Source organism: Melitaea cinxia, chromosome 24 (assembly GCF_905220565.1).
Source record: "Melitaea cinxia chromosome 24, ilMelCinx1.1, whole genome shotgun sequence".
NCBI classification, from domain to species: domain Eukaryota; kingdom Metazoa; phylum Arthropoda; class Insecta; order Lepidoptera; family Nymphalidae; genus Melitaea; species Melitaea cinxia.
In genome coordinates, this window is record NC_059417.1 from 1,407,238 (window position 1) to 1,421,652 (window position 14,415).

A 14,415-nucleotide genomic window follows, 5' to 3' on the forward strand; every position below is an offset into this window, starting at 1 on the left:
CAAAGTGATTTCCCACGTCGTCTTTCCCGTTGTTAGAAAAATATATGTTTTTAATTTTCTTTATTGCAACTGTGTTCTAGGAAGTGTGACTTTAATTTTTTTGCACCGTCTTAAAGGTGAATTACTAACGCTGTATGAGTCAGTTTTATAGATAATCTGTTTTTTTTAATCCTTAATAAAGTTTTTGTCATTAATATGCAAATAAGTTATTATAAATAGTAGGAAATGAATAATAATTTCATGTAACGATGTAATTAATAATGAATTAAAATAAGTTTTTTTGGTTTGTTTTAATAAATAACAAAGTTAACCAAAAATTTAATTAATTATGTGCTCACAGATAAATAAATTATTATAAAACAGTGTCCATCAAAAGTAAAATAAAAAAAATAAATAATAATATTCACTATCTATTAAAAAATAAAAGTGTAACTAAAAATAAATGTTTCAAATATTTCAGTGACTTAATATTAATGAATCAGTGATCCAAACGATTTAAAGTGTTTTTTGTGATTTATAAAACTATGTGATTGTGTTTAAATCCGTTTTAATAATAATAAATAAAACGTTACAAATGCGTAAGATCGCTCACCGGACATGTTTCTTCATAAGCAGAACGATTTATATGTCATGTGAGTTTATGTGGATTATTATTTTAATATAATTATGTGTTTATTTCTATGTGTAATTATCAAAAAAGGTAAAATATCAGTTGAAGTTGCCTATATTAGGAACAGATGATCGTATGTATATGTTGAATGTATTTATTTGTTGAAGTAAAACTTCTGTACGCACGTTTCACTTGGGGAGTAAGCTGTTGAATGCGTGACGATAGCGTTACGAAAACTGGAGCAAGAGAGAGAGGTGCGAGCATACGTTTTCTTTCTCTCTTTCTCTCATAGCCAGTTACGTTTCGTTAATATAAGACACACTGCATGCCTATTGTGTTGAAGTTTTACTTCAATCGTTTGGTCTAAAGCACACTCGTTTTTATTATTATTTTATGTTGTATTTTTGAAGAAAAAAATCTATTTAGTCGCGTTGAGCATTTGGTAGGGGAAAATCATATGGGCTCGCGTTATCGACATGCTCATGACGTCACGCGTAGCGACCGTGTGCTGTGTATTAGGCGCTTTGTGGATGGGTAAAATATTGTACGTTCCCGTCACCGACATTCAAATTTGAATACTAAGTTTTAACTTCTATTGGCAGTTTCTATAACTGCCAATTTTTTTTTTTTAATTTAGGAACGTTTCATCAGAACTTAAAATATCTACCTCATTGTTTTCTAATTCTTCATTTCAACCAAACATTTACAGATTTCTTCAGTGTACAGGTATTAGAAACACGTGTATTACAGTTAACATATATTTATAAATTAGATATAGGTAATACGATTTATTACATTGCCATTTATCATGGGAACATAACAGCAGTCAATAAAAAAAAAAAAAAAAAAAAAAATTACGGCGATTTTCGTTTCCAAACCCGATATTTCGGCGACGTTGCAGACTTCGTTCAATGTATTCGTTTTTGTGAAAAAAAAAAAACCACATAATTCATTGTGTTAGTGACGATAAAAGATTATGATTGTGGTACATGTAGTAAAAGATTACATTAAAATAAATAGTATTTAAAAGATAATGTCTACTAATAGTTTAATGCTGTGCTCTAAAATCGTGTACCACTCAGTCAGAAATTGTACCGATTTTCAGTCTCAATTGATGGTGTTCGTAATGTGAATTTTTGATACCTCCCGGGAAATAAAGTAATCATACGTAAATATTCTGTTACGTGTGAAATCGGAAAAGTTTTGGGTTTCGATTGTGTTTTTAAATATTCACTACTTGTATCTTATGATTCTACGGCAACACTTGTTACTGTATGATATCTATCTATAATATAAAAATGAGTCGCTGAATGTGTTGCTAAGCGCAAAACTCGAGAACGGTTGGACCGATTTCGCTAATTCTTTTTTAAAAATATTCCTTGAAGTACGAGGATGGTTCTTACGGAGAGAAAAATTCTAAAAAAAAAATTAATAAAATTAAAGAATCGACTGTTAGGCGATACGAAGTTCGCCGGGTCAGCTAGTTAAAAATATATATAAAATATATTATTGTTAATTCAAAATTTAATACCCGCTAGCAACAAGCTGTTAAAACTTATCGATATGCAATAAATTTATGGACGATGAACAAAGTACCATTGATAAGAAATTGAAAATACACTATTTGAAGATTATTCGGTTGATTCACGAAGCCATTGAAACATTGTCTCTCTTGTAAATATTAAATACAATAAAATAAAAATCACACACAAATACACAAACACGCACACACAAATTTATTCCACACATTTTTTAATCATTTGTTTTTAATACTTTTATTGTGAATATGTTTACTAATACTAAGGGGTAAACATTTTCACAAAATTTGTTCCAAATATCAATATCTTGTGGTTTATCATTAAAATACTGATTGATTTAAATGATAATAAATAATTTCATTATAACTGATATCTTTATTTACAATTTATACAAAATTGTAAGAATCATTCACTTAGATATACCTAACCGCCAAACTCTTCCGCTTAGCTATAAATTCAGCTGTATCACAGTCTATACTATTACGGCTGCCAACGTTAACTTGTATATGTTTCTGTTTAAAATGTGAATACTTAACGTACTGTAAATTGTTTTGTTAAAAGGAGTGAATAAATAAATTATTATTATTATTATTAAAATTATTATTATTATTACAAATTTATTAATTTACTAGGTTTTGTTTATTTTTGTGAATCTTTTAAAACAGACAAAATGTCAATAAATATATAATTACTAACTAAAGTCGTAACTAATTTTATTAAAGTTTTGACAAAATTAATCGTAACTAAGAAGACGTTTTAACCGTAATTCGAAAAGAATACGATACGTCTAGCTGTTGTTTCGATTTTCGAATGCCAAAGGCTAGCCCCCTCCAAAAAGTATCTATTTACACTTAAGTCAGTGCCAATAACAGAGAAGCAACTGCCCAGATTCTGAGGCATAGACAATAAATAACTGACCAGGACCGGGTGGCGATAAAATTAGAATTTGTTTTATTTGAATGCTGAAAATAGTAATTCATATTTTGGTAAATTATTTTCAAGATTATCCACTTGGAAACAGTTTTATCGTAATACCTAATTTTTCATAAACTTACGCGTTATAGCATAGATTACACCGATACAAACAGTCGTAGGTATTTAAACGTTATTTTTACACTAAACTCACTAAATTCGGTTAAATTTTCATATTTTCTGCCTCCTCTACCCCAAGGTTGTCTGGAAGGAATCACTTACCTAGCGATAAGACCGCCTTTGTGCATAATATTGTTTTGTAAATTTTATTTTTAAAGATGTATGTTATGTTAGCTTGTAATTTGCACAATAAAGTATATTTCTTCTTCTTCTTTTCTGCTGTTTTGATACGCGTTCCATACACAATATCACACTGACTAAACTTTATTCGCGTTCCAATATTATGGCGTATTTTTTTTTATTAAATGTGGTTAAATGTTTTTGGGCTCAAATCAATCTTCGTCTTTCCAGGTTGCTGTGGATGTTGCTCCGCGCTCCGGCCGCGTTACAAGCGACTCGTGGACAACATCTTCCCAGCGTCGCCTCAAGATGGCCTCGTCAAGTCCAATATGGAGAAACTCACCTTCTACTCCCTATCAAGTCCGGAAAAACTGGACAGGATCGGCGAGTACCTTTTCCAGAAGGCCTCCAGGGATATTTACCGGCGGAGACATGGGTATGTAGATTAAGGAATTTTGCCCATTGAATGACTCAATTGTATCTTGAACCTTTTGCGGATTTTACGTTTAACTTGATTTTTTTTTCAAAAAAGGGAAGCTTAAAGTCCATAACAATTTTTTAAGGTTTCAGAAAATGTGTTTAATATTTATTTTTATTTTCGTATTAAAGAAATTCTAGGAATTGTTAGGGGAAACCTAAAAGAAAAAAGATAGCCGAATAGGTCCAGCCGTTCTCGATTTTTGCGCTTATCAAAATTTAGTGATTTTTTATTTATATAGATTATATAATTAATTCTTTGTTTATTTCCCTTTTCTAAAATATTGACACATTCAAAGTATTACTTTAACAGATGAGTTTTTTGAATGATATTACACCACTCTAGATAGAGTATCATAAGTGACGTCTGAAGGTCAGATGATTAGAGTCAGGTTTAAGAGTACCTTATCAATTACTAGATTAATCTGAACAGTTTCGATATTGATTTTTGTTTGCGTAACAAGAATTAACCGACGAAAGAAAAAGTTGTGTCGCATATTACAGTTATACCTATTTTTCAAAAAGATATGTGTGAATATTTTTGATTTATGAGACTCATAGACATATTTGACATTTGTTTTTGTATGTATCATCAATCATCTTTGTAGATACTCGTACATTCATCAAATAAACATATATTAAACATAGAGAATCGTTTGTTCAGTTGTCATAGTATCTAGCTATAGCGCTGATGTTAGTTGGTCGAAGCTCGGCTGCGACAGATTTTTATATAGGTCATGTCTGGGTTTGTATTGGATTTCCGTATTCCTGACAAGGGACTCTCTTATTTTACTATGTTTATTTTTTATTTATAGTAGTCAAACAACGGTCCTGAAATACCCTAATAGGTATATAAATACTAGCTGACCCCGCAAACGTTGTTTGGCCATATATGTTATAAAGCCCCTTAATCCCCCCAAAACCCCCTCCACCCCCATAAGGGGGTGTAAGTTATAAAACTTAGGGGTATGAAAAATAGATGTTGTTCGATTCTCAGACCTACCCAATATGGACACAAAATTTCATGAGAATCGGTCAAGCCGTTTCGGAGGAGTTTAACTACAAATAGCACGACACGATAATTTTATATATTAGATAATGCAATTGTGTATGTTATCAAACAACAAAGCAATCTTAATTTACACTAACAATTATAGTACAGTTCATATTACTATAAGTTCATATAACTATTCAATTGAGAACCCTTTCTTCTTTTTTAAGACGATTAAAAAGCCTGTCTGTTACTATTATGCTATGGAATGCTTTCATTTCAGGTTCGTCATAATAGCAATGGAGGCAATGGACCAACTGCTGGTGGCATGTCACTCGCAGACCCTTAACTTGTTCGTGGAGAGCTTCCTAAAAATGGTGCAAAAGTTGCTGGAGTCTACTGACCCGCAACTGCAGATTTTAGCTACACAGAGCGTAAGTATTTCATCCTTAACATGATGGAAACTTAATTTGCCAAAAAGCAGACGTACACTCAAATTTATTTGGAACAGTTAATTCTTTAAACCTTTTCTATTATTTTGTATGATAGAGCTTAGTTATGATCCGATCCGAATGGTAATGAACAATATATGAATCTGTAACTGTGCTAGATCGCATTATAAAATATCAAGGTAATCTTGGAGACCGAAGACTAAAACCAAGATATTACGGAAGATAAGACTGGGCACAAATCGTTATCTAGTCATCTTTGAGCGACTTCCAACAATCAAATATCTGTGATTTTAATGTAAGATTTGTAAAAATATTGTGGTCTAAAAATTGATTTAAAAGTGATAATATTAGAGGTCATTTATTCATTTATTACTGGGCTAAAAGGGAAAGCCCATTTCAGGCCCACAGTAGACTACAAATCTACCATAAAAAGACATGATTTCTGATGATATTTTAATAACTGCCGCTACGATCAGTAATATTTCAATAAAAAGGGAATTTTATTAATAAATATAATAAAGTTGAGGTGAAATATTGCCCGAAGATAAAATATTTTATCTACACTAATGTTGTAACATTCTACTTATGTTTCCAATACTTGACTTATAATTACTACTGTTATAGCGCAGACAACAAAACACTCAATTTAAGCAATTTCACATGATGGTTTAATATCCACATCGATATCGTAAAATCTCATTATAACATCGCGCGCATGCGCGCAGCTGCGCTCTCATTGGTTAGATTTTAATGGCGCCAAAATCACTGTGACAATATACGTACGCGTGAATTTAATTTAATAAATTAAAAGTTAAAAATGGATAGCGACGATGATATTTGTACGCCTCCGGATATTCTAGAATTGGCAACAAAATTAACTCACAATCTTTTGCCAGAAAAATCTAGAAAATTATATGAAAATTAACATTAACTTTCAGAATTGTACCATCCAAAATTTGAACAATTATTATAAATAAACTATTGTCAGCTTTTACTCTTGTTGTTTGATTAATTGCATTAGTGAAGATAAAGTAGTGTATGCAACTGCATATAACACGGGTATTAAAACACTCGTTATTATTATGAAACTCGCTGCGCTCGTTTCATAAACTCACACCCATGTTTCCCTTCATTATATGACAGTTGCATAAACTACTATTAACTATGGTCAATCGATCCGAATATCGATTTATATATATTATATCGATTTATATTATATTTAAAGTTTATTTTATTTGTTTATAAACAAATAAAAAAAAAAAAAACTTAGGTTAAGTAAAAATAACGGGCCGCTGGTGGTTATTCTATTAGACTTAACCAAAAGAAAACATTTATTATAGAACCAATGTGTACGTTTGTTACTTTATTCAGTAAAGATTTTCAAACAATCATCATTATTTTTATTTACGTAACCGATTTATCGATTTATTTATTTATTGTGACAAGTGGCAACACTGATGACTGAAATGACGTTTTTCAAGCTAATGAAATATGATTCGTTTGGTATATTAAAATAACTAATAATTTTGTTGGCAGAGATGAAATTGAATTATATTATTGCAATTTCATATTAGGGAAACGCACGATATATAAGATAATATTTACGTAGTATAAATGTTATGCTAATCTATAATGGTTAAAAGATATTGTTGAAAAAAAAAAATCCATCTGAAAACGCACCAAAACTATTTTGTCAAACTTAATAAGCTATATTTGAAATACACCTGTTGTTATACTCAATATCTTATTATTATAAATTATTGAAAAACTCGGAAAGGGCCTTGAATTATATTTCTTTCATGCACATTTTAATAATATATAAAATAGCCAAAAAGTTAAAGAAAAATATTTCTACAATAATGGCGCCATTTTAAGTTTTTTCCCAGATCTAATACTGTTACGACTTTAGAACATTCAAATTTATACGATTTTTTTATGTCTACATTGGGCCTGAGACACTATGGAGAGTGGGCATTTTCCTTTTACACTTATTGTTGACATCTTGCATTTGACGATTAAGTGGTAAAAGTAGGCCGTGCATTATTTACCAAAACATTGTTATATGTTATAAAATTTATATTGTTATCAGTTTGTCCGATTCGCAAATATCGAAGAGGACACTCCATCTTACCACCGTCGGTACGATTTCTTCGTGTCGAAGTTCTCAGCGATGTGTCATAGCAATCACAGTGATAAGGACACAAGAGAAAAGATACGGTTGGCTGGGATACAAGGGTTACAGGTGAGATTTGGAAATCTTCACTTAGCGCTTGTATAGATTATAAGGCATAGCAGGAAACATTCAGCTGAATATTTTAAGCGGCTTAACTGAGGAAGTACCTGAACCTTACAGAAGATCACAGCTAAATAATACTGTTTTCAAGCAGTGTTGTGTTCCTGTGGTGATTAAAGTAGAGAGCTCTTTGGATGGTTTGGGGTAAGGTTGTCAACCCACTGATAATGCTACTTACTAGTGTTGCAGGCTTCCATCAGCTACGGTATCCAATTACAGTAAGGCGTTTATATGCTTGTTTACCACATTAGTGTTAAAAAATTAGTACATAAAAATTTAAAAAAGAGATATTTTCTGTACTTTTAACTCTTATTTTGTGAAAATAGAAGATTGAATCGTGGGATTATTATTTCAGGGTGTTATACGAAAAACTGTGTCTGACGATCTGGTGGAAAATATTTGGGAAGCCCAACATATGGACAAGATAGTGCCATCTCTGCTCTATAACATGCAGGTATGTTACTGATGATACTCACTAAAACGATGAATTTTGGTAGTTATCCTTTTGCACTTTAAATATACATTTTTATATATTATACTGATTTAAGTGGGCAAAACTATCTCTGATAGAGATCTCTTCCAGTGTGCTTTTGAGGAGAAATAGTTTTAATAGGGTAAATAGTGCAAGAAAATGTCATTAAAGTGAATACCTTATATAATATCTACGTATATAATTATATCTAATATATAATAAGTTACAAGGGAGGTTAAGAGGGTTAATAAAATATTATGAAATTTTTTGTGCATATCGGGTAGGTCTGAGAATCGGCCAACATTTATTTTTTGAGGATTTAGTAGGTTAATAAAATATATGGCAAAACAACGTTTGCGGGGTCAGCCAAAGTAGTATAATATAATATTGGCATAAAGGGTATCCTTTGAGCTCCTAAAACATATTTGTGAGATTGTTACAATCAAGAATTTCTGGAGTCTGTATACTCTATATTGTAATTAAAAAACACATACAAAATAGAAGAAGAAGAATATACTTTGTTGTGCATAAAAGTTAAAGTACATAGGTATCTTAAAAAATAAAAACTTACAAAATAATAACATGCACATAGGCGGTCTTATCGCTAGGTAAGTGATTTCTTCCAGACAACCTTGGAGTAGAGGAGATTTTAAAACAAAACAGAGTAGGGTCATCAAAAAGGCAAAACAAAGTGAATCCTACAATCTAATAATATAATAATAATGATATAAATAAATAATAAACATATAAATAAATAAATAGTATGTGTGTGTGTGTATATATATATATATATATATATATATACACACATATACGCGCGCTATATATATATATATCAGTGATTTAATATTTTCGTTTGTACGTCTACCTACTTTAATTTCTGTCTGTAACCGTTCCTTTTTGGGTGTGCTGGAAGAAATCTCTTACAGGGATAAGCACACCCATTATACGTGAGTCTTCATGACAAAATATTGTGTATAATCCTGTACATATAAAAATTGTTAAATAAATAAATAAATAAATAGATTAATAAACAAATATTGATATAATGACAGTTGGCAAGGTATAACTCTCTAAAAGAGATTTCTACCAGTTTAGTCATGAGAAAAATTGTGAAAAATTCCAGTCTGCAGAAAAATACGAAACTGTCTCTTGTATGGAGACGGACACCCGGGACGGGTTGGAGGAGGACCCGCCGCGCCTCGCGGAGGCGTGTCTGCGCGAGTTGGTGGGCCGGGCTTCCTTCGGGCACATTAGGAGCGTGTTGAGACCTGTTCTCACGTGAGTACTTTGTAGTTTTTGATTATTTCAGTACTGTTGGTGTACCTTTTACTTGTCTTTTTGTTCTCCTTCGTTTGCTCTCTCTTGTCCTTAGTTCTTGGGGATCTGCAAATGCTTTGCTGGCGTCATATAGCTACGTCACACTGATTTTCTGCTAGTTTTTGAGCCTCTGTCTTATGTCGTTTCTCTTTAAAAAAAATACAAACTGTTTTCACTGCTTTTCACTATTCGTGTCATATCAAAAATTTTCTCCAGTAAGAAAAATCAGATAGATCATTGAAATGGGATGTTGTTAGTATTGATAAAATTGTACTAAATCTACTTCATTTTCATTTGAAAGTAAACGGCATGTTTCACAGTGTACAATACGGTTTCACTAGAGGTCGCTCTACGAAAGATGCTGGTGTGGCACTTTTTAATATATGCATATATGACACTTGGGAGAGGTCAAAAAATGCTATTAGTTTATTTTGTGACTTATCAAAAGCATTTGATTGCGTGGATCATGAGATTTTAGTAAGTAAACTCGAGTATAACAGAGGTGATAGTTTTCGCCATGCCGCCATATTGCGAGCACACAGCCCAAATATGCGTTCAACTTATAAAATTTGATAACAACGCCCGCGGCGTTTTTTAAATTTTACGTTAGTGGAATGGCAATTTGAGGGGTCGTGATTGATGGCGTTGTGGGCCTTAGGTGGAACGCGCCCATTTTTATTACTCCAAATGACGTCACGCGCTCTCAGATGACATAACATGGCGTTTTGACGGAATTTTGAGTATTTAAAAGGCTATAAATAAATAAAATTTTGTTTTTTTTCTGCTTCAAAGTGTCAAGCGGGATAGTTGTTTTTTTTCCTTTTGGCAAATTTTCAACTTTTTATTTTGTTGTTTGTTATAATATTAGTATTTATCTATTTTGTGTTGTGTTTTGTTCGTGTATTGGTAAGTTTGTATTTAATATTATAGTTATTTAAATCATGGATAGAAATAAACCTCCCGATCCGCCCGATATTCATCTACCCTCAAACATTCAATTACCGTCAACGCCTACATCGGGTTTTTCTTACACACCGATATTAACAGCTTCTTTAAGTGATTTTAATGCAGTTGAAAATTTATCACGGAAGCGACCAACTTCAAATGAAAGATCTACAAAAGAAATTCCGAACAAACAAAAAAGGCAAAACGAATATAGAATAAAATATACTGAATCTGATATTCGCCCTTTTTTAGTTCATGTTTCCCGTTTGGAAAGAGATCCCTCATCTGGGACCACATTACACCCTATTAAATTCGGCCAATTTCTAGAACGCATGCGATTCTCAGGCATTCTTCGAGATGGAGTAAAACGAGTAGGTCGCAATAAAGTGTCTATAGAATTTAGCAACGCAGAAAATGCAAATAATTTTATTACTAGTCCCTCAGTTACTGAACATGGATATGCTGCTTCTATCCCCACGTACAACATTACACGTATGGGTGTCGTGCGAGACATTCCAACGGACTGGTCTCCCGAGGAAATTATTGAAAACCTAAAAGTCCCTTCTGGAATAGGTAAAATTATTAAGGCTCGTAGAATAAACAAAAAAAATATGGTCAACGGATCCCCTGAATGGCAACCGACTCAATCGGTAATCCTAACATTTGACGGTCAAGTTCTTCCTACTCGAATTTACTGTTGCTACACAGCATTAAATGTAGAATTATATAAATATCCAACCGTGCAATGTTTTAATTGCTGTCGTTTTGGTCACACTAAAATGCAGTGTCGATCCCAACAGCGCTGCTTTAAGTGTGGTCAAAACCACTCGGGCGATAGTTGCTCCGTGTCGGAAGGTGATTCATTATGTATTTTTTGCTCCGGTAACCATTTCTCAACAAATAAAAAATGCCCTGAATTTATAAGACAAACCGAGATAAAATGCGTCATGGCGGAGAAGAACGTATCTTATGTAGAAGCCGCTAAGAGTTTCCCCGCATCTTACAAATCGTACGTAGATGTCTCAAAAGCTTCCCCTTCCCCTTCTTTACCATATTTAATTCCCTCAAAGTCGGTCACTCATCCATCTACTACATCCTACAAAAAAACCGTATTCTCCAACCCTAAGTCAAGACCCATTACAACTCCAGGATATGACAAACAAGCTCATCGGGCCATCCTAAAAGAATTTAGTATTCCTCAATCCGAAAATGGATACGCTTTACAGACAGACTCGACTAACTCATATGACAATTCTGCCACAATTACGGAACTCCTAATAAACCTACTCGTTAATTTAATAAATAAGAATAATTATTCTATACCTGACCACGTTGCATCTACTTTAATATCAATTTTAAACAACAAAAATGGATCCACTCAAGTTTCTACAATGGAACGCTCGGAGCATCCTCAGTAAGAAACATGAACTAATATATCTCTCTAATAAATTACTCCCTTCCCTTATATCAATCGCAGAAACTTGGCTTAAGCCTCAACAACATTTTAACCTACAGGGATTCTCTTCGTTTCGAGATGACCGTCTAGACGGCCATGGCGGAGCAATGATTTTAGTCAACAATAAATTATCCTGCTCGCCGCTCTCCATCCCATCTCACAACAGTAACGACATTAATGTTGTTGGTGTTAAGATTAAGAATATTAATGTCCTGTCTATTTATGTCCCTCACCCTAATTCCTCTCTTCTCGCATATATACGCAATCTATTTCTTCTTTTTCCTCCTCCCCTTCTAATTTTAGGTGACTTTAATAGTCACAATACAATGTGGGGCTCAGATACAAGCGATTCCTTTGGTAATAGGCTTGGTGAGTTGTTAGAGGACTTATATATCTGTATTTTAAATAATGGATCATCAACTCGTATTACTCCACCTGGTCAGAGAAAGAGCTGTGTTGACCTTTCACTTTGCTCAAATGACCTGTCTACCGTCCTCCAATGGCAACTACTAGACAGCACATATGGAAGTGATCATTTCCCCATAGAAATTGTACATACATCTAGATACACACCTCATTATGATTTACCTCCTCTGCTAAAATACAGAGTCTCTAGTGCCAAATGGGACTTATATAAAGATATTTTAGAAGAAATTACCAAATCTCTACCCAAAATTAACATGACTAATCTAGACACATGTTATAAACAACTCACAAAATCCATATCTGACGCCGCTAATTGTAGTATACCACTGAAAAATTCTGCTAAACATAAACTATCCTCTCCTCCCTGGTGGGATAGCGAATGTACTACAATGATAAAGGCTAGAAAATTAGCTGAAAGAGCTTTTGTCGCCTCCATGACAATTGAAAACCTGGTAGAGTACCGAAAAGCGGTAGCCAAGTCAAAACGATTATTCCGTAAAAAGAAATTTCATAGTTGGCGACAATTTTGTTCATCCTTATCCCCCAACACCAATGCTAGTGTAGTGTGGAGACAGATTAATCGGTTTCGTTGTGGTACTAACCCCTCTCGTACCCGCCTCCCTATACCTCACAATGTGGCCTCGGACTTCTTCGATAAAATCGCTCCTCCTTTCGTTCCCTCTGAGTTAGAAATCCCACACCTTACTCCTCCTTCCTCTTCCTCTTCCCATATTACAAATCCCTTTTCAATGTCAGAACTCAAAGCCGTCCTTTCCCACGTAAAAGATTCTGCGCCGGGAGTCGATGGTTTTCCATATTCCTTCCTGGTAAAGGCGGGTCCTGCCTTTTTACAATATTTCTTGAATCTGATTAATAAATTTTTTGACATAGGTTATGTTCCCAATGAATGGAAAACTCAGATTATTATTCCAGTGCTGAAGCCTGGAAAATCCCCCGAGAACGCTAACAATTATCGTCCCATTGCCCTCTCATCTACCTTTTGTAAAGTTTTCGAACACCTTCTAAAAAATCGCTTAGAGTGGTTTGTAGAGAGCAATGCTCTTCTACCTCATTGCCAGTTTGGATTTCGTAAGGGCTTCAGTTCTGCAGATAGTCTGAGCCTTTTTATCTCAGATCTCCGTATAGCTTTTTCTAGAGAACAGTCTGTGGTGGCATCATTCCTGGATATCTCCTCAGCGTATGACAATGTCCTTCTTGCGGTGCTCAGGTACACGTTACAACAGCTGAACATTCCCGACAAGATAGTGCAGATCATAGGCAACCTCTTAATGTGTAGGGAGGTAGAACTTCGCACACCTGGAATGCCCCTTGGATCCCGACTAGTATGGAAAGGCCTCCCTCAAGGCTCTGTCCTTAGCCCTTTATTATACAACTTATATACATCATCCCTTCACCAGTCCCTTAACTTAAATTGCCAAATATTACAATATGCTGATGACCTAGTCCTGTATATCCAGGGTCCCTCTATTCCAGAAGCTGCTCAGTCCTTACAAATTTCCTTAATCTGATTGGCTTAAACAAAGAGGTCTCCACTTATCTGCTCCAAAAAGCAGTGTGGTGGTATTTTCCAGAAAAAAAATCTCTCCCCAAATTAATGTTGTAATTGATGGCGTCGCTATACCAAAAAATGACAGTGTGAGGTTTTTAGGTATCATTTTAGATGATAAATTATCTGGTAAACAGCACATAGATTATATAATTAAAAAAAGTGAACGAAACTTAAACACAATTAAAGCTCTCTCAGGCGTGTCTTGGGGTGCGCATCCTTTTACACAAAAAATTTTATACAATGCTATTATCAGAAGCCTTTTTGACTACGGTATCTTTCTCATTGAACCGATTAACAAATCAAATATGAAATATCTTGATTCACTACAGGCAAAAGCTTTGCGCCACATTATGGGATGCATGAGGTCTTCTCCCATTAACGCTCTCCAGGTAGAATGTGGCGAACCACCTTTATCAATTAGACTTCAATTCCTCGCAGACAGATTTCTAATGAGAGTCAACTCCTTCATTAATCATCCGCTTATCAATAAACTTAGAATATTAGACCACCTGATTAACACTTCTAGTTATTGGCGCACGAAACCCATCCCTTATTTTGTCATTAGCTACAGGAAATTAATAAACATTAAACAAGAAGCTCCTATTTATCAATTTCATAAGCTTCCAATTTATGAATATCCTTACGATGTTTTA

General features: G+C 33.8%; 1 protein-coding gene across 1 annotated transcript in view; it reads left to right on the plus strand.

The window, feature by feature from the left end:
• LOC123665713 (protein EFR3 homolog cmp44E) overlaps positions 1 to 14,415 on the plus strand; it is a 60,304-nt gene that overhangs the window by 24,187 nt on the left and 21,702 nt on the right. Inside the window, exons 2-6 of the mRNA XM_045599974.1 lie at positions 3,592 to 3,796; positions 5,112 to 5,262; positions 7,370 to 7,522; positions 7,929 to 8,027; positions 9,172 to 9,326. Coding sequence (XP_045455930.1) covers positions 3,592 to 3,796; positions 5,112 to 5,262; positions 7,370 to 7,522; positions 7,929 to 8,027; positions 9,172 to 9,326 — 763 coding nt within the window. The remainder of the gene's footprint in view (positions 1 to 3,591; positions 3,797 to 5,111; positions 5,263 to 7,369; positions 7,523 to 7,928; positions 8,028 to 9,171; positions 9,327 to 14,415) is intronic.